At 45.9% G+C, this 24,251-nt stretch overlaps 1 protein-coding gene across 3 annotated transcripts in view; it reads left to right on the plus strand.

The window, feature by feature from the left end:
* Mtor (mechanistic target of rapamycin kinase) overlaps positions 1–24,251 on the plus strand; it is a 124,234-nt gene that overhangs the window by 58,428 nt on the left and 41,555 nt on the right. For all 3 annotated transcript variants that reach the window (XM_047545062.1, XM_047545053.1, XM_047545071.1), the window contains exons 29-30: positions 20,191–20,266; positions 23,953–24,092. In XM_047545062.1, coding sequence (XP_047401018.1) covers positions 20,191–20,266; positions 23,953–24,092 — 216 coding nt within the window. The remainder of the gene's footprint in view (positions 1–20,190; positions 20,267–23,952; positions 24,093–24,251) is intronic.

The following is a 24,251-nucleotide window of genomic DNA, read 5'->3' on the forward strand; positions in this document are numbered from 1 at the left end:
AAAGAGCAGGGCGGTTAATACTAGCTTCTCACACTTGACCTTGCGTAAGGAGGTGTCAGAAGATCACAGCAGCTGTGCCAGGTGTGGTTCTGGGATTGGTCACCCACGCTTTGTCAGTCTCTAGGCAGAGCAGAACAGGCCTGCCCTGGGACCATGGTTCAAACCTTGGCACACGTATCAAAGTATAGAGAAAAGACTCCCTACCACGTACTGAATCCCTACCGAGAGTCTCATTTCCCTCTTTCTATGCAGTATGGTTTGCAATTTGAAATTAATCTCCTTCTGTTTGTGACTTTGTACCTGAAAAACTGATATATAATTTTTCATACACTATATTCAAAAGACACTGTTCTTTTGAAGATAAATGTAAAAATCATGAAATTTCAACAGACTTCCTTAAAAAGAAGCTTTAGGCTGGAGACTACTTACAAAGGACACTGTGTCCATCCTTAGGAGAGGAGCTGTCTTTGGAACGTACACTTGCTATTTCCATGTTAGAGAGCCCCTGAGGCAGTCGCCTGACAGTTGACACTCAGCGTGGGTCCTGCCCGCTTGAGCCTGGTCAGGCAGCTCTTCCCTGCCATGATCCCCCAGAGCTCTTTTCCAGGCAGGGTTTCCAGCTCCTTGGAAAGTGATTCCTGTTTGGACAGCTGGAGTGACCAAACAACTTTTGTTTCTAAATTGAGAAGTAATAGGGCTCAAGTGCACCTCACATCCCTCATTTTTTTTTTTTTTTTTTTTAACCTCCTCAGTGGGTGAGGATGTTGCTAGCACCCTACAGCAGGCTTGTCATTCTGCTCCAAGACTGTGTTCAGAGTTGCCGCCATCTGCTGCTCCCTGCTCTCTTTTTAGCCCAGCCGGGCACAACGGCCTTCATTAGCTCCATGGAGTTCATTTCACTGAGGAGAAGTCTGCCTTGATGATTAGCATGTCCTGCAAGGTCTGCTGATGTGGGGGTCTTGAGAGCACTCTCCCAGCCATCAGATGACCCTGTTAAACCGCACACCTCAGAAGTACCATGCACATGCAATCACGTATAGCATCCCACACGACCCTGCTGCCCCTGACTCCTGCATGCAGCAGCAGAAGCATGAAGGGAGCACAGAGCTCTGCGTTCCAGGCAGCTTCACTCACCCAGCCAGAGAATTTAGGGATCAGCGTTCAGATCTGGGCAGAACATGAATCAGTCATTCACCTTAGTAACCCTGGAGCAGTTCCTTTTAGGAAAGGCAGGAGAGGGTTCATAAACTTGGGTCAGAAGCAGCTAGCTTTTAGCATGAATGTCTGCCCTCTGACATTTATTTTCTGGAGATTTATTTCTAACATTAGGCATAACTTGAACCCAGAAGTTTTTCTTATTCAAAGACTCTTAAATTACCTAAGCTGTCCAAATGTGAATAAATGCCTTCAAACTTTGAAAAAAATAGTTAAAGGTATTTCTCATGCACAAACATTATCTAATTTCCTAAACATTCACAACCCTATGACATCCTGGATTCTGAATTTCTAAAAGAAGGAAAAGTCCACCCTTGTTCGGAGCCCACCTGAGTCCATAGAGGGCACCTGGGGACCTGGGGGACCACACTAGTTTCCCCTCTCTGGGAGACTTTTTGTCCTTCCACCTTTCAGTTAGCAGGGTAATCGTGAAAATGGGGGAAACCTGCTTGGATACTGTATAGTTCCAGGTTTCCCCCATTTTGCTTATGGTGATAGAGGGCCAGCTTGGTGCTGTAGGGAAGATGTTTATGAAAGTAAAGCTGTGTTCTTCATGAAAACAGCCAGGGGACTTTCCCTCAGCCTGGAAGTTCTCAGAGACTTCACATCTCAGCTGCACTGACCCGGGATGGCACCAAGGACTGGAAGCAGGGGAGCAGCCTGAGGGTTATGGAGTGGGCAGGGCCTCCAGGTTGTCTCTCCTTCCACTCAACCAGGAGAGTCAGGCCCCACTGGAGAGGCTGCTTCTCCTTTTGGATGTATCCCCCCTCTGCCTCCCTCCAGCTATCACTTTCAAAACTAGAGAGCGGGGCTGGGGAGATAGCTCGGTTGGTAGAGTGCTTGCCTTGTAAGCACAAGTCCCTGGGTTCCATCCCCAGCATCGCAAAAAAAAAAAAAAAAAAAAAAAGAATAATAAAATAAATAAAAAAAAAACTAGAGAGAGGGAAGCTGTGTCCGCAGGACCCGGATATCTCCATGGAATGAATCTGTCTCAGAAGGGGTGGGCTGCCTTGCAGCTCTCCAGATGCCTTTTAATAGTCACAGCCAGGCTTTACCAGAAAAATAGTCACAGCCTGCCAAACCATACATAGCCATTGACTGGCCTTTCTGTCACTCACTTGGTCCTTTTTTTGTCTCAGATGAGTGCTTCAGTCCATCAGAGAAAGTACGCCCACGGGTACATCTCCCTAAACCTTCTAAGGCACTACTTCTAGCAAAGACCATGCCCAAGACCTACTGAAAACCATTGTTCTTGCTGGGAGCGTAAGTGTAGCTCTGGTAGAACATGTACTTGGCATGCCCAAGGTCCTGGATTCAAAACCCAACACCAAAAAAAATCATTTTTCTCAGGCCTCCTCTTAGGGAAAAAAAAAAAATCTGTTAACCAGCGTCCAAGCTGCAGAGCACAGGGATGGTGCACCCCATCCTGCCCCTTCCTCCACTTGTCGCCTCCCAGGCCAGGTGGAAAGAGGTAACAGAACTCCAGGACAGTGTGATGGGATAAAGCACGGGGCTGGGAGTGTCTAGCTCTGTTTCCCAGAGTCTTACCAGGAAAGTGGACATTTGTGATTGCCAAACAAGATTTTTATCTGGAAATGAGTGATTTAGAGCACAAATTGTTTTTTTGTTTTTGTTTTTTTTTTGGTGCTGGGGATCGAACCCAGGGCCTTGTGCTTACAAGGCAAAGCACTCTACCAACTGAGCTATCTCCCCAGCCCCCACAAATTGGTTTTTTAAAAAACATTTTTTATAACTTTATTTTTATGTGGTGCTGAGGATCGAACCCGGTGCCTCCCATGTGCTAGGCAAGTGCTCTACCACTGAGCTATGATCATTGCCCACTGAATTGTTTTTAATTGTAGTACATTCATGTTAAAGGCCTTGGCTATAGTGTTAAGGAGTCGGACATGAAGAGCTTAAGTAGTTATTTCTAGAATCAGACCAATCTGGCCTCTGTTCCCTTCTTAACTCTTGATAACTAGCTATACAACCATGGGAAAATCACTTCTTAGTTTTCCAGCCTGTGAAATGGAGATAAAAATCAGAACTACCTCATCTGGGGCTGGAGCTGGGGCTCAGTGGTAGAGCTCTTGCCTTGCACATGTGAGGCTCTGCGCTTGATTCCCAGCATCTCAAAAATAAAAAAGCAAAGAACCCCAACTGCCTCAGCTCATCAGATTTTTGTGAGGATTAGATTAAATAAATCAAAAGATTAGGAAGAGATAAGACAAAGTTTTTGGCTTGGGGGTGGTTAAATAGTTTATATATTTTTTAAAATTTATTTTTATTGTAAACAAATGGGATACATGTTGTTTCTGTTTGTACATGGAGTAACAGCATACCATTTGCGTAATCATACATTTACATAGGGTAATGGTGTTGGATTCATTCTGTTATTTTTTCCTTCCCCCTCAACTCTGCCCACCCCTCTTTTCCCTCTATACAGCCCCTCCTTCCTCCATTCCTGGCCCCTCCCACCCCCCATTATGTGTCATCATCCGCTTATTAGCGAGATCATTCGTCCTGTGGTTTTTTGAGATTGGCTTATCTCACTTAGCATGATATTCTCCAATTTCATCCTTTTGCCTGCAAATGCCATAATTTTATTATTCTTTATAGCTGAGTAATATTCCATTGTATATATATATATATACCACAGTTTCTTATCCATTCACCAATTGAAGGACATCTATGTTGGTTCCACAATCTGGCTATTGTGAATTGAGCTGCTATGAACATTGATGTGGCTGTATCTCTGTAGTATGCTGATTTTAAGTCCTTTGGATATAGGCCGAGGAGTGGAATAGCTGGGTCAAATGGTGGGTCCATTCCAAGTTTTCTAAGGAATCTCCACACTGCTTTCCAGAGTGGCTACACTAATTTGCAGCCCCACCAGCAATGTATGAGTGTACCTTTTTCCCCACATCCTCTCCAACACGTATTGTTGCTTGTATTCTTGATAATCACCATTCTAATTGGGGTGAGATGGAATCTTAGGGTAGTTTTGATTTGCATTTCTCTTATTACTAAAGATGGTGAACATTTTTTCATATCTTTGTTGATTGCTTGTAGATCTTCTTCTGTGAAGTGTCTGTTCACATCCTTAGCCCATTTGTTGATTGGGTTATTTGTATTCTTGGTGTAGAGTTTTTTGAGTTCTTTATATATTCTGGAAATTACTGCTCTATCTGAAGTATGAGTGGCAAAGATTTTCTCCCTCTCTGTAGGCTCTCTCTTCGCATTGCTGATAGTTTCCTTTGCTGAGAGAAAGCTATTTAGTTTGAATCTGTCCCAGTTACTGATTCTTGCTTTTATTTCTTGTGCTAAGGGAGTCCTGTTAAGGAAGTCTGATCCTAAGCCAACAAGTTGAAGATTTGGACCTACTTTTTCTTCTATCAGATGCAGGGTCTCTGGTCTGATTTCAAGGTCCTTGATCCATTGTGAGTTGATTTTTGTGCAAGGTGAGAGATAGGGGTTTAGTTTCATTCTGTTGCATATGGATTTCCAGTTTTCCTAGCACTATTTGTTGAAGAGGCTATCTTTTCTCCATTGCATATTTTTGGCCCCTTTGTCTAGTATTAGAAATTTGTATTTATTTGGGTTTGTGTCTATGTCCTCTATTCTGTACCATTGATCTACCTGTCTATTTTGGTGCTAATACCATGCCGTTTTTGTAGTATAATTGAAGTTCTGGTATTGCGATACCCCCTGTTTCATTCTTCCTGCTAAGGATTGTTTTAGCTATTCTGGGTTTCTTATTCTTCCAGATGAATTTCATGATTGCTTGCTCTATTTCTGTAAGGTATGTCATTGGGATTTTAATTGGAATTGCACTGAATCTGTATAGCACTTTTGGTAGTATGGCCATTTTGACAATATTAATTCTGCCTATCCAAGAACATGGGAGATCTTTCCATCTTCTAAGGTCTTCCTCAATTTCTTTCTTCAGTGTTTTGTAGTTTTCATTGTAGAGATCTTTTACCTCTTTGGTTAGATTGTTTCCCAAGTATTTTATTTTTTTTGAGGCTATTGTAAATGGAGTTGTTTTCCTCATTTCCCTTTCAGATGTTTCATCGCTTGCATATAAAAATGCTTTAGATTTATGCAAGTTGATTTTATAGCCTGCTATTTTGCTCAATTCATTGATGAGGTCTAGAAGTTTTCTGGAGGAGTTTTTTGGATCCTCTAAATATAGAATTATGTCATCAGCAAATAGTGACAGCTTAAGTTCCTCTTTTCCTATTCGTATTCCTTTAATTTCTTTAGTCTGTCTAATTGCTCTGGCTAGAGTTTCAAGGACAATGCTGAATAGAAGTGGAGAAAGAGTACATCCCTGTCTTGTTCCCGTTTTTAAAGGGAATGCTTTCAGTTTTTCTCCATTAAGAATGATGTCAAGGGCAGGGGAGATAGCTCAACTGGTAGAGTGCTTGCCTCACAAGCACAAGACCCTGAGTTCGATCCCCAGTACCGCAAAAAAAAAAAAAAAAAAAAAAGAATGATGTTGGCCATGGGCTTAGCATAAATAACCTTTACAATGTTCAGGTATGTTTCTACTATCCCTATTTTTTCTAGTGTTTTGAGCATGAAGGGGTATTGTATTTTGTCAAATGCTTTTTCTGCGTCAATTGAAATAACCATATGATTCTTATCCTTAAATCTATAGACATGATGGATTACGTTTATTGATTTACAGATGTTAAACCATCCTTGCATTCCAGGGACGAACCCCACTTGATCATGGTGTACAATTTTCTTAATATGTTTTTGGATATGGTTTGCCAATATTTTATTAAGGATCTTTGCATCTATATATATCAAGGATATTGGTCTAAAATTTTCTTTCCTTGATGTGTCTTTACCTGGTTTGGGTATGAGGGTGATATTAGCTTCATAGAATGAGTTTGGTAGAGTACCCTCCTTTTCTATTTCCTGGAATACTTTGAGAAGTACTGGAATGAGTTCTTCTTTGACAGTCTTGTAGAACTCGGCTGAGAATCCGTCTGGTCCTGGGCTTTTCTGGGATGGTAGGTTTTTAATGACTTCTTCTATTTCATTGCTTGATATTGATCTGTTTAAATTGTGTATGTCCTCCTGGGTTCAGTTTGGGAGGAGCATATGTCCCTAGAAATTTGTCAATGTCTTCGGTAGTTTCTATTTTGTTGGAATACAGATTTTCGAAGTAACTTCTCATTATGTTATGTATCTCAGTGGTGTCTGTCATGATATTTCCTTTTTCATCACGTATTTTAGTAATTTGAGTTTTCTCTCTCCTTCTCTTTGTTAGTGTGGCTGAGGGTTTGTCTATTTTGTTTACTTTTTCAAAGAAACAACTTTTTGTTTTGTCAATTTTTTGAATTGTTTTTTATTTCAATTTCATTGATTTCAGCTCTGATTTTAATTATTTCCTGTCTTCTACTGCTTTTGCTGTTATTTTGTTCTTCTCTTTCTAGGGCTTTGAGCTGTAATGTTAGGTCATTTAGTTGTTGACTTTTCATTCTTTTCTGGAATGTGCTCCATGCAATGAATTTTCCTCTTAGTACCACTTTCATAGTGTCCCAGAGATTTTGATATGTTGTATCATCGTTCTCATTGACCTCTAAGAATTTTTTTTATCTCCTCCCTGATGTTTTCTGTTATCCATGTTTCATTCAATAGCATATTATTTAGTCTCCAGGTGTTGGAGTAATTTCTGTTTTTTATTTTGTCATTGATTTCTACTCTCAGTCCATTATGATCTGATAGAACACAAGGCAGTATCTCTATTTTTTTGCATTTCCTAAGGGCTGCTTTGTGGCATAACATATGGTCTATTTTCAAGAAGGTTCCATGTGCTACTGAGAAGAAAGTGAATCCGCTCGTTGATGGATGGAATATTCTGTATATGTCTATTAAGTCTAGGTTATTGATTGTGTTATTGAGTTCTATGGTTTCTTTGGTTGGTTTTTATTTGGAAGATCTATCTAGTGGTGACAGCGGTGCATTAAAGCCACCCAGAATTATTGTGCTGTGGTCTATGTGATTCCTGAAATTGAGAAGGATTTGTTTGATGTACAGGGATGCACCATTGTTTGGGTCATAAATATTTACTATTGTTATGTCTTCCTGATTTATGCTTCCCTTAAGCAGTATGAAATGTCCTCCTTTATCCCTTCTGACTAACTTTGGCTTGAAGTCCACTTTATCTGATATAAGGATGGAAACCCCCGCTTTTTTACTGCGTCCATGTGTGTGGTAGGCTTTTCCCCATCCTTTCACCTTTAGTCTGTGGATGTCCTTATCTATTAGAAGAGTCTCTTGCAGGCAGCATATTGTTGGGTCTTTCTTTTTAATCCATTCTGCCAGTCTATGTCTTTTGATTGATGAGTTTAGGCCATTAACATTCAGGGTTATTATTGAGATATGATTTATATTCCCAGTCATTTGGGCTTATTTTTGGTTTTTTAACTTGGCTCGGTTTCTTCTTTGAGTGGTTTTTCTCTAAGGTAGTTCCTCCCTTTGCTGACCTACATTGTTGTTTTTCATCTACTCCTCATGGAATATTTTGTTGAGAACAGTCTATAGCACAGGCTTTCTATTTGTAAATTCTTTTAACTTTTGCTTATCATGGAAGGATTTTATTTCATCTTCAAATCTGAAGGTCAGTTTTGCTGGATATAGGATTCTTGGTTGGCAACCATGTTCTTTCAGAGCTTGAAATATGTTGTTCCAGGCCCTTCTAGCTTTTAGAGTCTGGGTTGAGAAGTCTGGTGCTATCCATATTGGTTTCCCCCATATGTAATCTGATGCTTTTCTCTCGCAGCCTTCAAAATCCTATCTTTATTTTGAAAGTTAGGCATTTTCATTATAATGTGCCTTGGTGTGGATCTGTTGTGATTTTGTGCATTTGGTGTTCTGTAAGCCTCTTGTATTTGATTTTCCATTTCATTCTTCAGGTTTGGGAAATTTTCTGATATTATTTCATTGAATAGGTTGTTCATTCCTTTGGTTTGTATCTCTGTGCCTTCCTCATTCCCAATAATTTTTAAATTTGGTCTTTTCATGATGTCGCGTAGTTCTTGGAGATTCTGTTCATGATTTCTTACCATCTTCTCTGTTTGGGCAACTTTATTTTCAAGATTAAATATTTTATCTTCATTGTCTGAGGTTCTGTCTTCCAAGTGGTCTAGTCTTTTGGTGATGCTTTCCATTGAGTTTTTTATTTGGTTTTATTGTTTCCTTCATTTCAAGGATTTCCGTTTGTTTTTGGTTTTTCTTGAGAATCTCTATCTCTTTGTTGAAATGATCTTTTGCTTCCTGCAGTTTCTTTTTCAACTGCTTATTGGTATTATCATTCATTGCCTGCATTTGCTCTCTTATCTCATCCTTTGCTTTGCGAATCATGTTAATCATGTATAATCTGAAGTCCTTTTCTGACATTTCTTCTACCATACTGTCTTTGGATTCTATTAATATAGAATCTAGATTTGTTTGGATCATTTTCTTCCCTTGTTTTTTCATGTTGTTCATGTATCTTCCCCTCTAGCAGTGCAGATCTGGGGTATTGCAGATTTCCCCCTATAGGCTTATAGTGGCCCTATAGGTTTCCAAAACCTTTTCTTTAAGGGGAGATCAATATTAGCAGTGCCCAATTCAGACACTGTGCAATCCTAGACCAAATAGCCCCTATGAGGACAGTAACAAAATTGTCATAATAAACAGAATGAGTTCAAATATTATCTTCAGTATAACAAACAGATTTGCAGTAAGGTCTGCAGTTTCTAATGGAGGACAAAGAGGATGCAGAGGGATGTAGGATGTAGCTGTTAATGGGATAAGAAAAGAATATACGGAAGTTCTAGATAATAGAAAGGGTGAGAGTGTAATCAAAAGAAATTGGATATTAGCATGCAAAAAGGGAGAAAGAGACTCTGAGGGAACAGGTAAACAAAAGGAAAAGAGAGCCAAAAAAAATACAGAAATAAAAACTTAAAATTGTTCAATAAGGAGAAGAAAGAAAATCTACACTATAACAGTCACGTAGTATTCAAACCTCCCAGTCTTCCTTAACCCGATGCATGAGAGGTACCTGACAATGCGCTTTAAGTCTCCAGCAGGCGTCTCAGGATGGGATTTGCCCCACCTAAAGATCAGAGCTATGGTTCCAGGATTATCCAAGATGGCCGCTCTGGCTTCCAAATGTGTTGGCAAATGGGGAGCTGAAACTCGGGGTGTGGATGTGGTCGGCTGGAGGTCCTGGAGGCGGGGTGCAGTTGGTCAGGCAGGGGTCCTAGAGGTTGGGTGTGTTTGGTGTGGTTGCGGGATCCTGGAGGCCGGTTGCAATCAGCCGGTCTGGGGTCCCGGTGATAGGATGCAGTCAGTTGGTCTGGGGGTCCTGACGGCAGGGAGCAGTCAATGTGAGGGCCCTGGAGGCAGGGAGTGATCGGTCGGGCTGAGGGATCCTGGAGAAGGGGCTCAGTCAGTCTGGCCAGGGGTCCTACGGGGCTTGGCTATTGTCTGAAAATGGCGGCAGCCACGTGTAACCAAACCTGCAGCTACTGTAACAGTGAACTTCCAGGCAACAGCAGGCAGCGGGTGCTCCACTGGCGGTCTGCGGTCAGTCTGCTGGCAGCTGTCGGACGATCGGGAGGTGAACCTTGGGTGGTGGGTGATGGCTAGGTGAAAGGCAGGCAATGGACAGACAGGAGGCAGGCAAATGGCAGATGATAGGCGCCTGACAGTGAGCAATCTGCACTCAAAAAAGGCGTCGATATGCTGGCAGACTGCAGTTGGTCACAGCAGACAAATGGGGTAAACAGCAGGGGATCGATAAGCAGCAAAAACTGACTCACCAAGAGACAGATATCCTCTGCTTGAAGCCGGAGTTATGGAGCGACAAGGAACGCAGCCTCCCTCTAGTCCACCATCTTGGATCCTATGTTTTTTAATTAACATTTTTCAGGAGTACAATTAACCATAGTCACCATTGTGTACAATAGCTCAAATATATTCCTCCTTACTGAAATTTTGTATCTTTTGACCAACTTCTCGCCCCAGGTAGCACCGTACCGGCTCCCGCAACCACCCCAGGCCCTGGTACTGCCGTTCTGCTCTTACTTCTGCAAGAGCAGCTTTTTTAGACTTCACCTTGAGTGAGCTCATACAGTATTCATTTTTCTTTGTATTTCATTTTCATGTCCTCCAGGTTCATCTGTGTCACAAGTGTAAGACATTTTTGAAAAAGAATAAATTTGGGGGAAATGCACTATTGGATATCAAGGTTTATCATAAAGTTACAGTAAGTCAGTGTGTTTGGCACAAGGATAAACTAATAGACAACTCAAATAGAATTAAATGTCCAGTCCCACATGTACGTGAACTCTTGATCTATGACAAGGTAGCACCATGGAATGGTGAGGATGTGACAGTCTGCCGTACGTACAGCTACTGTCACCTACAGTCCTTCCCTTACCCACACAGAACCTTGAGTCCAAAAGAGGGAAATGTGCAAAGTAAAAGAAAGCCGATCCAAGAAGGGGAGGATCTTTGAGCAGCTTGGGATAGGCAAGGATTTCTTGAACAAGACACCAAAATCTCTAATCAGTCGTGGAAACATTAAGAAGTGCAAGAAGAATAGTCGCTTCAATTCAGCAAGAAACATTGTGAAGAGAATGAAATGGCAAGAAATTGTTCCAGTGTAGACTTTTGTATGTACTGTGTCCGGAGTATATGAAGAACCAAACAATAAGATCAGGGAAAGTCACCCCTAAAAGATGGGCCAGAGATGTGGACAGGCATGTAGTTCACAAAAGAGGACCTCCAAAGCCTGTAAAGACAGATAGGCTGGTCCTCATTAGTCATCATGGAAATTCAAATAGCAACCATAGTAAGATGCTGCTACACTCCAGCCAGAAGAGCTGAAATGGAAAAGACTGAAAATACCAGATGTTGACAGAAGTGTGGAGCAGTTGGCGTTCTGGCGTAGTGCCTGTGGAAGTGCCAGTAGTAAGACCACTCCGGAGCAGTTTGTCGGTGCCTGGTAAAGCTGAGCAGACCCTGTGACCCGACAGTTCTGCCTCTTGGTATTTTCTCAACAGAATCAGAAACACGTGCTCCAAAAAACATGTGCAACAACGTTTGTGGTAACACCATGCATAGTAGCCAAACCCTGAACAATCCAGATGTCCTTCAGCATTTAGGTAAATATGGTCTCTTCATTCAGTAAGAGAAGGGACAACTATGGCATATGACAGCGTGGTACATCGGGCAGATGTGTAATGTCAAGTGTTCATGTAAAGTTCAAAACCTGACAAGCTAACCCTAGAAGTCGGTGTGGTGGTTAACCCTGGGGAGGGACTGGGGTAGGGCAGGCGCTGCACTCTCTTGGTCAGAGTGGGCGTTCCCAGGGTGTCTGAACGCTCAGGGAGCCGTATGCTGAGGGCTACATTTTCCTGTGTACGTGATGGACGTCAGTTCCAAAGTATGTTTAAAAACAGGTGATGCACATAAGGTACAGACGAGAGTCTGACCCAGGCCACATCTGGCAGTGTCAGGAAGATTGTTCACTGTACCCTTGTCACCTCATCAGAAGTCTTTCTGGATATCCCGTCTGAGTCCCATGTTCTTCCCGGAGTGCTCACTGTCCTCTTTATCACGCGCGCCTCCTCAGCACTCATTTCAGCTAGCCCTTGTCCTCTCCTTGTGTGTCTCCGTCACTGAGCTGTGAGCTCTGCCGAGTCGGAATGCTCTGTTGGAACTTGTCGAATGAGGGCGTGAGCCCCCGGCAGAAGGTTCCTCCCCTTAAATACCTCTCCATAGTCCTTTCCAGTATTTGATCATGGTAAGGTACATGGTTTCCTGATGTAAGTTCATTTTTCTTCTTTAGGTCGTAGTCATAGAATCAAAAAAAGCAAGCACTGGAAGGGTTGAGGTCATTTCGTGATCAGTGACTCAAGGTGGCACCCTTCTGTATCCCATTTCATTTCACACTCCTGGAAACCACAGCTTGAGTCTCTTTCCTCCTTCTGGTGAATGTCAGCAATGGACCACAGAGTGTTTGGGGAGGTTTGCTCTCACTCCTGTCTGTTCTGGAGGCCTGTGCAAATGGCACATCTGAATTCTTTTGCCTTTATCAGCCTGAGGGGCTACAGGCAGCCACCATTGTTGAAGAAGGAACAAAGAAAGTGACATTTCCCCTTAAAAATATCCTTATCTCTAAATAGCTTTATTCTCCCAAATCTACCCAGGAACCTAACACATCTAGTCTGTCTCAAGGGGGAATCACCCATTATGTTGCAGTTTCAGTAAATCGCTCTTAGCCAGGGACAAGACCCTGCTGGGGTTGCAGGACCAGATTGCAGGTCTGCGCCCAAGCCACCTGGTGACTGCCGGGCTGGACCACCTCCACCGTGACTTAGGCACCACAAACTGGAAACAGGCCTGTCATTCTTGAAGAATGTTAGGAGATGTGTGCAGTCTTTCCTTAGCAACCAACTAATGGCAAGGGTGACTGGGTTTTGCAGTCTGCAGGAGACTGGTTAGAAGGGCCAACAAACCCCTCTGTGTTTTAATTGTAAACACGTTTCCAAGATTCACTGTTGTGCTGTTTGGAAGCATGAGTCCTGCTTTTGTAGTGGCTTCCTGGCTTCCAGGAAAGGTATGCAGCCTTGTCTTCATCCCATACTGCTGCTGGGAGTCAAAGCACTCGGTCCAGAGAGGAAGGATTTGCTCAGCAAAATACAGTCCCCCGCCTGGGTCACCCTGGCTGCACAGGTGCCAGTGTGCCTCTAGGAATAAGAGCCCAGGAAGGAAGAGCTGGGTGCAGCTCAGTGGGAGAGTGTGTGCACAGCAGGTGGGAAGCCTGGCTTCCATGCCCAGCACCTAAACAAGGCATCGTGCAGCCGCAGGTGGCAGGGCGGAGAGCACTGTGCAGTGAGGGCACAGGCTCAGCTCTGGCCTCTCTAGCCCTTCTTCAGTGCCCCAGCATCTGCACATGCACCGACTCCTGGCTGCTCTAGAGACTTCCCATAGATTCAGCCCCAAGGACAGCTTTTGAGTGCAGAAGCCCCTGTCAGTAGGGAAGCTAAGAAGCATTCTGGTGTCTCCTAAAGCCAGCCAGAAGGACGCGTGGTCTTTGCTGCTGCGCAGTAAGGGAGGCGTGTGCTGTGTCTCCGTAGTAAACCTCTGCTTTCTGTCAGCATCTGGCACGTCCTCTGGAACGCCAGGAGATTTAATGGGGCTTGCTCCAACAGTGAGTTAGAGAAACAGCCTCTGATTTTTATGAACTCCTGTGGGGAGGAACAAAGCGTGACAGTTAAACTGTGCTGGAGTGTTGAATCCATCCTTGAATTGTGTGCTGCGTCCTGATTTTAGAGGTGTGAGGAAGTGGCCATCTTAGAACTGGTGAAACGCGGCAGGTGCAGGTTCTGCCTCTGGACACCTCTGATTTCACTCCATTGTTGGTGGTGACACCATGGGTCTCTTGAAATTCTTTCAGACAGATCATTACCTGTGAGTCTAGGTTCTCTGATTATAATGTGTCACGCTTCTCTTGTGCCACCTTTCTCCTCACCTAGAAGGTGGGCACATTTTTTTCCCTTTGGTCCCCGTGACCATCCCACAGTGGACCCCACCCCTTAGCGCAGTGGAAGCCTCGCTCCTATCTGCATACGATTAAACATGGAGCGCAAGGAGCTGCCAGGTCGCGAGGTGCCAGCTCACTGCATTTTTGTCTCTCAGCTGTGTCCGCATATAGGCTGAGTCGGAGCTCTTGCACGTTCAGAAGCCAGGAAATCCAGGTGTTTCCCAAACTGCGCTCTCTGCTGAGTTGAGGTAGAGGAGACTCAGCTTAGGGTTCGGTCAGTGCGCCCTCCCGCTTGTTCTTTTTCCCAAGAGCTTCTTTGCAAGAGTCCCTCCCAGAGCTCGTCATTTCGCTCTGGACGTGAAGAAGCAGAAAGGCGGGGGAAAACCTGCAGGCCTCACCAGAAAAGGAGCCGTGCTCGTTGTTGTAGAATAAAAAGATAATGGCCAATTTGTCAGGAAGTGTTGACAAGAAAGATGAAGTTGGAAGTAATTAACTGGCTGACATGCTGGGAGCATGCGCCTGCCAGTAGCTCCTTAAATCAGCCCCAGCCTGGAAACGTGGCGGCCGTTCATCATTTTTACAGCACACCTCTGACAGGCCCTCAGTCGGCAGCCCGGCCAGAACAGATCTTGTGCTTGGACACTCTGGGGCCATGTACCTCTCCGTACTTCATGCTGGGTCACACTAGGGCACCGGGGCCCTGTCCAGCCAGGAGAGAGGTGGGGTGGTGTTGGGAGGTGGAAGATGCTGGTCTCTGGCGGGGACACTGATTCCTAGAGCCAACTCTGTAGACTTGTATGGGACAGGTCACCCACTGAGCAGAAAGCTCGTGAGCTGTGCTCCTTGTGGCCTGCCGTTCAACAGTTGCTGCTCTCCACCAACCCTGGATCTATCAGCAGGTCCTTAAAAGGAATTATGAAAATTCTGAGAAAAGAGAAAAATGTGTGTTATGTGAAAAGGCAGAATATAAAACTGTCTGCCCCAGTCTCCCCTCTGTAGAGAACATATTAATTATATAGAACATGCACAAATGGAATTATTTTGAAATGGTGATTCTGTTGTAGTGAACTTCCCTCCCCCAAATTTTTCCTAAGAGAAAAAGATAGACTTCCCTGACCAGTCCTGAAAAGACAGACGTTTTTGCTCCCTCGTAATCTAGAGTGTTATTGTACCCTTTTTATTCTTAAGGGCTGACACCTTCTCACATGGCCTCTTAGCATGTTCTCTAGTCATTGTGACCAAGAGAGGGACTTGATGCAGTAGGAGCCCTTCCCTGTGGTCACACTGGGGCTAAGACATCAGGAACCTATTTGGAGTGTCTGAAGCCAGCCACTTCTCTCACACCAAAAGTTTTTTATCCTGGTCCCAGAGAACTCAGGGGCACATGCCAAGTTTGAAATCTGTAATGGGGCAGAGTCTTTCTTAATATGTAGAAAGGACCAGATACTCTGCCAGACCTGGGGTGCTGTTTTCGTCACCTGCCTCTGTCTCTCAGGTAGCCACTCTGACCCTCCAGTCTCCCTCCTGCTGGCATTGGGATGGCCCTGCCCCACCTTCCTGCATACCACCTTGCAAACGTTCTCCTTCCCACTTCTGCCTTTGCTGCTGTCCTCCTGCTTTTAAGTACTCTGTTCAGAAAGAGGCTGATCCACCCTGGAGTTCCCCAGACCATTTTCCTTTTCTCAGGAGCTGCCTGATGAAGACATCAGGACCCAGATCGTCTGGCTCTGTCGGGGCACCAGACCGTTCTGTTTTTAATCATGCAGTGGGCACAGAGCTAAGCCGCGGTGCAGGGAGGGGGATCTGAAGCAGTTTCTGTAAAAGAAACAAGAACTTCTTCACATAGTGGAAGGGACCCAAAATAATGTCCAGGGTGGTCTTGGGTCTAGTCAAGACACCCTGCTCTCACCTGCCACAGGCCCCTGTCAGCAGGGATGCATGTGTCACCAGCCGAGAGCCCAGGGAATTCAGAGAATTCTTCCTTGACAGTGAACCAAATGAAACACAGGCAGCAGTCTGCTCTAGTAAAAAGCAGGAGAACAGCAGCCCGGGCCACGTGAAGCAGTCGGGTCATGTTCTTGAGAATGCCCGATGGGAGCCCAGGGAGGCGCCACGCTCCCCAGATGGGCTGCAGCTGCTCCGTGTGCCCAGAGGCCTTCCGCCCTGCCCTGGCTTGGCATGGAGGTGTCTCACACTGTGCTCTAAACGCCTGGAGGTCACCAAGGTGCTGAGGCTGAAAGGTGAGGGTGATCTCCAACGGGGCCACACAAGGAGGAACAGCCAGGCCAGTAACTGGACTTGACCTCAGTCCAGGGCCGTGGAGCAGCAACTGAGGAAGGATACCCTCAGGGTCACAGTGTTCTTCTAGTGGCAGAAATGGTGTCAGGGCAGTTTTACTGGGTCAGCATTGAGATCTTGAACCCCTCATTGCCCTCCTGCCCTGTGATTCTGGAAACAACCTGCCTGTGAAGAGCACTGAGAGACAGCTTGATGGAGGGTCACAGAGGTTTCCACCTCCTCAGCCACCGCTCCTGATGGCCACCTGCCCAGGCAGTGAATGCCCCTCACCTCTGAAATGCAGGCCCAGCCTAAGTGCTCTGCTCTCAGCGCTCTGCACTGGTTTTCACATAGTGAGGAGGAAGGTGTTGGGTGTGACCTGCTTGGTCTTTAAGACCTTTAAGAGGCAGCTTCCTTCCCTGATTCGTTCTCTCTTCTCAACACTAGAGAGCGCTTTCCTCCGTTTTCCAGCTCTTCAGCTCAGCCTCCTTTAGTAAGGTTTGGCCTCAGGGCAGGGAATACACAGGAGCGAATATGCCTCTTCCACTCCTGATCCCAGTTCATTCTGTTCCCTGTGGGCTCTGGGTGTCGCTTGTGAGCAGGCTGTCTGTCTGCTCCACACTCAGCTCTGTAAGATGGTGACTGGAAGTCCTCACTGGAAAATGGAGACTGGAGGCTGCACAACCACAGCAGTGGGCCTCGCACCTCCCACTGAGGTTGAGCAGACATCAGCGCTCTGGTCACCGTCACTCATGCATGGGGTCACCCCATTGCCCAAGCCTCAGTCCCTCTAAACCTGTTTGTTGTCGGGTCTTTTTTGCCAGACCGGCGTCGGTGGGGTCTGGTTTGTACCGTTGAGCGCTCCTCACTGTTGAGCTGGGGCTTTGAACAGTTTGCCCTTTATAAGCTTCCAGCACTAATATGGAAAGACTGAGGGGCGCATGGGGAGTGTTTAAAACTCCCGGCTGCCCCATAAAACGAGAGCTCCTCATTAAGGGAGCTGTGGGCAAAGGTGACTTCTTCACATGAGCCTCATAAAACCACAACTGAGTTTAAGAGGGGAATATTTCAAAGGACTCCCTGTGTCACTCAAATAAGCAGGAAACTGGGGGCTTATAGTAGGAACTCCTGAGTTTCCACAGAGCCTTATTTATTCTGCATTTTGCAGCCCAAGTCTCTAAGTCTGGCAGCTTCCAATGAGCTGCCTCCAAAAACCTGCAGTGGCGGCGTGCCAACTGTCACATGGGAAGCATTAAGGTGTATTAGTAACTTCTGAAAGGAAATAGAAATGGGTGGGAGCTTGGGGTCAGAGGGAGTGTTGTCAATGGGGGAGTTTAAGTGAAGGCCCACGGGGCCCCCTGTTCCTGGGCAGCGAGTTACAGAGAGAGTTGGCTAACTGAAGCGTCCCCCCGCCCAGTTTCCAGGTGTGACTGGTGTCCACTGAGGCCCAGAGTAGAAAGCTAAGAACTCTGCAGCTCAAGGTGCACCCCCAAGTTCATGGCATTGCCAAGGCCTGGTCAGCAGCTCCACCTGCTCTTCTCTCCTTCCAGCTGGGCCTGCCTGCAGCCTCCTGTCCCCTGCACTCAGTGGGAGCACTCTGACGATGGCTTATCTTGGCTTCTCTTAAAGGGGTCAGGGCCACATGCTCACATCCCGTCTTGGATCTGCAGTGTGCTGGTCTGTGGTGGAGGCACTTCCAGGCCACAGCCATGTTCGTGTTTGGATTTCTCCTCAGAGGACTCTGACCACCACTTCCTAATTTTGATTAATTGTTGGTAAACTCTCTTCTTCTGGCTAATTCGTGGCAGAGTGGATTAGAAACAGACTTTTACTTGGTTTTGTTTTTGTGTTGTTTTATCCCCAAAATGAGTCAAGCTTTGGTAATGTTTATAACTTGTTCTTGAAAGTAGAACATGTTCCAGAACACAAGACTGGAAGGCAGTTGTTAGAACTCTTGGATTTTTATGTGTGTTTCTTAGAGTTTGCTGCTTCTGCTTGGGCAAAGAGTACTTTATCTTCTACATCAGAACAGTTTTATTCTCCTCCCAGGAGTTTGCCCCTACAAAGGCCACCCCAAGAGTCCACCAAAGAGAATATAGGAAGTATATATTACATATTATGTAAGTTATGTACAGGCTCTCTGTTTTCCTGTTTTCTTATAACGTTTCACAAAACCTATATTTGGGTTCAAGGAACTAAGTAATGACACACTAATACCTAGTAGTGGCAATTATCCATACGCCCCACCCCCAACCCCATGAGTGGACCAGAGTCCAATACCAGCCTGAAAGAGCCAAGAGGCATTGGGACATTGGGACCTACCTCAAAGTGAGCCCATGGTAGTTTGTCCCTTTTGATTTGCTTTTCATTCTTAGCTTAGAAAAGATTCATAGAGCTAACTAAAGGAAACTAATGCTATGGTTTCATGTGGAGATTAAAAATATTTCTGAATTCTGCAATAGACCAACTCATGAAGAACATTCTGGTTCATTGCTTTGCTAAGGACTAGTATAATAAGCACCGTTGGTCCTTCCATTAGATTCCCCATGAGGTCACCTGTCTATTCCTACAAGCAGAGGAGAGGAACATGGCATGGACTTTCACCTCTGGTGCAGACGCTAGAGGATGGAGCCCGGATGCTCGGATAACCTATTCTGAAGTTTGGAGTCCACACTGGTGATTCCTAGTGCTAGCTTAAGACTCAGCCCCACATGTGTGCTTTTCCTGTGGACAAGCATCGAACTGTCTCTAGCAACTGCTTGCCCCTGTTCCGCTCATTTCCCTGAAGACTCTGTGGAGAAGGTGGTCTCAGCCATGCTTCATAGATACAGGAGGCAAAACTCAAAAAAGGCGACTGGCCTGTAAGTGGCAGAATCAGACCTCCAGAAATGTGAGTCCAAGTCTTGTGGCTCCAGACCCAAGGGCACTGCACCCCTCGTTCCTCCTCAGCAGTCATCCGACCACTTCAGGTGTTGCAGGGCCGTCCTGGTTCACTGTGGAAGTCACTGTCCTTCCTAGTGAAACAGGGCTGATCTTACCTTCCCCTCCCCACTTACTCAAGGATATGTGAGCCCAAAGGGGGGATAAGTCGGAAGGATTGTTTGAGATTCTCTTTGTAAACCTGGGCCATTAGATTATTACTTTCACAAGTGTTAACGTCTCTAGCTCATCAGATTTCTGGGCAGTTCCTTCTCAGTTTTATTGGAAGAAATGTGGTGGAATTGCATTTTAAAAATAATATTTATAACAGCAATCTCTTGCCAATTTACCACATTGAACCCAAATCCTGGCCTGTCCACAGACCACTTAAAAATTAATTCTACTCAAGTAGACAGTTTGTACTCAAGGTAATAAACCGGATCCTTGCTTGTTAAATCAGTCCAGATTCCCAAGTTGGCTTGTCACATTTTTGGTGTGCCCCCTGCCAGGAAACAGGTCCAGTCATTGTCCTGTGGCTCTCCCCAGCCGGCTCCTTCGCTCTCCCTGTGCCTCATCCTTCCACAGCGCAGGCTTATGTTTGGTGCTTGGGTTTAGTTGCACAGGTTCCTGTTAGAACAAGGGTCTAAGCCCCGCAGCTCTCCTGCTTTGGGGGTCCCTCATAGCCTCCCTGATTAACCAACTCTGGACACCAGACCTTCCAGTAGCACTGCCCGGCTGTCCCCATGTGGGTGCAGTCCTTCAGCTCCGTGGGCCCCCAGTGGCCTGCAGGTGACATCAGCCAAGCAGAGCCTCCTAGTGACAAGCACTTCGCCACCAGAGGCCAACCTGAGGTACGCTCTGGTCCCTTCAGAGGCACTGCAGAGGAAGTGAGCAGTCCCTGAAGAGAGACCAAGGAGACATCTGAATGCGAGGCATTGGGTGCTGTTGGGAGCAGTTGGCATGGGTGCCCAGCCCCAGCCTTCGGGTTCTCATGGGTGTGGATGCTCAGCCTCTGTGCTAAAGAGTCTGACAACTTTCGTTGATTTGGATTATTCCTATTTCTGAAGGCAACTGATGAGAAGTAAGGGTTAAAAATTCAGAGGGATCTCATGTGGTCATGCACTACAACAGGGACAGTTTTGGATCCAGGATTTCAGAGTTTTAGCGCCTCGCTCCTTAGATGCGCGCAGTTTAACCCCTTGTTCCTTTTGTTTCCTCAGCATTAATAATAAGCTACAGCAACCCGAGGCAGCTGCTGGGGTGTTGGAATACGCCATGAAGCACTTTGGAGAACTGGTAAGTGCCTCATTCCTTTTAGAAAGGCTGGAGATAGAGACCTGGCTAGGGAGGCACTTGGCCAAGACCTTGAGAACGTTACTTTCTGTTTGTTTCCCACTTTGTAACAGTGTAACGCTCACGTGCCTGTATCCTAAAGACAATGGCTGTAGGGATTACATTCAAACTGAACATAAATCGGAGGGCAGACTCTAATAAACAAGAATCACCAATATTTATCAGGCTTAGCATGTGTCTCGCCCTTTGCCAAGTGCTGTATATATACCTCATCTAATTCAGTCCTTGGTGAACAGCGACTCGGTGAAATAGCTGCTGTTCTTATCCCAATAGGCTAACCAATAGGCTAGAACCTGTCTGGGCCAGGCAGAGTGGCACACATCTATAATTCCAGCTATTTGGGAAGCTTATACAGGAAGATTGCAAGTTGGAGGCTAGCCTTGACAGCTTAGTGAGACCCTCAGCAACTTAGGGTACCCTAACTCAAAATAAAAAATAAAAAGGCTGAGAGGTTGCTCAGTGTTAAAGCACCGCTAGGTTCAATCCCCTGTACAAAAAAAAAGAAGGAAAAAAAATCTATCTGGGCTGACAGAGCAAATAAATGACAGAACCAAGACTTGAACCCAGCAGTCTGGCCTCAGAGCCTAGCATTTAACCTGATCTGAATTATTGTGTCCCTGTGGCAGATCACATGTGTCTGGCCCACGGTTACCACACACATTTTAGAAGAAAATATGGCCAATTGTCCAGGAAAAATGCATACTGTAATTTATACCCAGCGTTGAAGGATTTTCTATTCCATTATTGCTTACATAGCTGCTTCTCTGTGCCGACTTTGCCCTACCAACACTAAAACATTTCCATTACTCTTTGGAATCTTGAGAGGGTGTTTTGATAATCCCAAAATATATAAAGCATAGCCTAATGAACTTAGTATTGAATTCTTGGAATGCTGAGAAGTTCTGACCATGCATTTGATGAGGAATCTTTTCTGAGTCATGCAGGTCACTTGTGGTGGCTTGCCTTAATCAAAAGCCAGGGATTAGAATTAAGAAAATGATGAATAACTTACAGGATTTTATTTGATTGTCCGGCATTTTCCCTCCTAGAAGGGCTAGTAGCTGGATTAAGACTTTTAAGGCAATCTTTTGCCATCTCTAGCAAGACTGTCTGTAACTGGACCAAGGTAGCATCTCCCCAGATGAGGACAAAATAGCTGTCTCGTCCAGCTTTGCCACAGTTCTCGTTTGCAGAGGGGAGAAGTGGGCCCAGGGGCACTTACTGTCTCCACTAGACTTCACTGTGTTCTACCCTGACGTCCTTCGAGCTTGGACCCCAGTCAGTGCTAATTGAAATAAGGGCTCCACACACATCTGGCGTTCAGGTGATCTGCCGAGAGATAGTTTACACCCCAGTGTTCAGAATGCCAACCTCAACTGAAAGTGCCTGCATCTTCAGGTTCTTAAGGTGACCATTAGTTCCAGGATTACTGCTAAACCATGGTGGATTTTCTGTTATATTTAGGTAGCTGAATCACATTAAGCTTGACAGTGGTTTGCTTTTTCTTGGCAGAGCCTGTGCTTTCTCAGCACAATTTATGTAACAGCCACCTCATTAGAATTTTGTGTGATTCATTGTTTAAACCTTATAGTTTCTGCAGTTCGTTGCAATTCAAAATATCCTGCCCCCTACTTGACCTGCTCCCTATGCCGCCCGACTGCTTTCTGCTGGTTCACTGGGTCTGGCCCCGCATTACTCCCTGGCTCCTGGTACAGAAATCCAGTGCGGGGAGTCTACCAGTGCTCCCGCTCAGCCAAGAGCTTCTCATTTCAAGTCACTGTCCTCTAGATCTTCCCTTTCATGTGGCACGATTCTAGGCAACCCTAGAGAGTGAAGCTTAGTCGGACTAAGATGGGCATGGAGCCACATATACCCGCTCTGACAACCGCACTGGCATTGGGGGAAGGCTGCTGTGGCAGCCCCTGTGGCTGGTGCAGGGACCGCAGAGGACATTGGCACTGCCAAAAGTAAGTAGGGGAAGGAGGTAGAAGTTAATGGTCTGCAGAAGTGACCTCATTATTTTTTATGTCTTATTCTTTTTAGTTATTCATGACAGTAGAGTGTATTTTGACATATACATACATGGAGTATAACTTGCCATTCCTGGGTTGTACTTGATGTGGAGTTACACTGGTCATGTGTTCAAATAGGAACATGGGAGAGTGATGTCTGATCCATTCTACTGTGACCTCCCTTTTTTTCTTTCTTTTTGGCATGGGGAATTGAACCCAGGAGTGCTCAACCACTAAGCCACATCCTCAGCCCTTTTTTATATTTTATTTAGAGACAGGGTCTCACCAAGTTGCTTAGGGTCTTGCTAAGTAACTTAGTCTGGCTTTGAACTCGAGATCCTCCTGCCTCAGCCTCCCGTGCTGCTGGGCTTACAGGCATGTGCCACCATGCCCAACTGTGACCTCCTTATTGACTTTCAGAAAAAAGAGGTTCTTTCAGGCAGCTCAGAAAAGTGATTGTTGGTGTACATATGACACAAACAGTTTTATTTAGAAAGGAGCCGGGTGCCATGGTGTGTGCCTGTAATCCCAGCAACTTGGGAGGCTGAGACAGGAGAACCACAAGTTCTAGGCCAGCTTCAGCAATTTGAGGCCCTAAGCAATTTAGTGAGATCCTATCTCGAAAATAAAAGGGCTGGGAATGTAGCTCAGTAGTAAAGTGCCCCGAGTTCAATCCCTGGTACCAAGAAGGGAGGCAGAAAGGGAAGCAGGGTGAGGGGAGAAGACCAGCGTAGGTCCTGCATTATGTTAGACAAGTCTCATCGCAGAACCTTTGTGGAAGAACTCCCTAGAGAGCCACCACCCTGACCTGATAAAGAGAAGCCAAGAAGACAGACAGAGGTGCAGGGCAGACAGAAGGCAGACAGATGCACGGAACAGTCTGTCACGTGGCGAGTCCTGGTCTCTGACTTCAGGGTGGCAGCGCCCCCTCCTCACGTGGGTGACGCTCACCGTCAGCGTGGCACTCTGTCTGCCAGGTGGTGGAATCACTCCCTTGGCTACCGACTCTGGAAAAGCTGCCAAGCACTACACAGAAGGAACATTGGATGGGAGACTGTAGGAGACGGGCAAGGTTTTCCAAAGAATTTTAAGTGGTAGTGTTCTATTGTATTTTAAATTATTATTTCCTGAAAGTTTAAAAATGCATTAAGAATGCAGAGAATCCGGGCTTTTAAAAGGGAGTTGTTTGCCTCCAGTAAATATGCAGGTGTGGCCTGGTCTTCCTGCCTCATCAGAGAGCAGCTGCCATCCCTGCCACGCAGCCCGGCCTCAGGAATCAGCAGATTCCAGCCTTGGCCCCTTCGAGGGGGCTCTGCTCAGGGACCTCACTGTTCCTAGTGATTTCCCCGTCCTCGCACGTGTCCCCACAAGCTAGTGTGCTGTGACCCCTGTGTCTGGGCAGGAAGTGCCAGGAGTGGACTAGGTGCTCTCAGGTTATCCCAGGACCCAGGGACGTTCTGTCAGCGCCACCGCCAGCGTTTCCATTCCACCAAGCGACTTCCCTGCCGTGGGCCAAAGCTCTTCCACCCGAGCCAGGCCAGCTGCGCTAGGAGGTGTGCGGATCTGAGCCGCACCCCTTGTGCTCTGTGCCTCAGTAGCTCTCTCTCGACCTGGCAGGAGATCCAGGCCACCTGGTATGAAAAGCTGCACGAGTGGGAGGACGCCCTGGTGGCCTATGACAAGAAGATGGACACCAACAAGGATGACCCTGAGCTGATGCTCGGCCGCATGCGCTGCCTCGAGGCCCTGGGGGAGTGGTGAGTTCCACTGGAGACCCCCTGGCTGCCAGAGGCCCGCCACGAGTCTCCCCAAGGAGTGCCCGCCTCTGCCTCTCACTTTGCTTCACATGATATTTTCCCAGGAACCATCTGTCACTTGGGCATTTTTAATCTTTATTCTGTCCCAGCTGCTAAATA

Source organism: Sciurus carolinensis, chromosome 1 (genome assembly GCF_902686445.1).
Source record: "Sciurus carolinensis chromosome 1, mSciCar1.2, whole genome shotgun sequence".
NCBI lineage: Eukaryota > Metazoa > Chordata > Mammalia > Rodentia > Sciuridae > Sciurus > Sciurus carolinensis.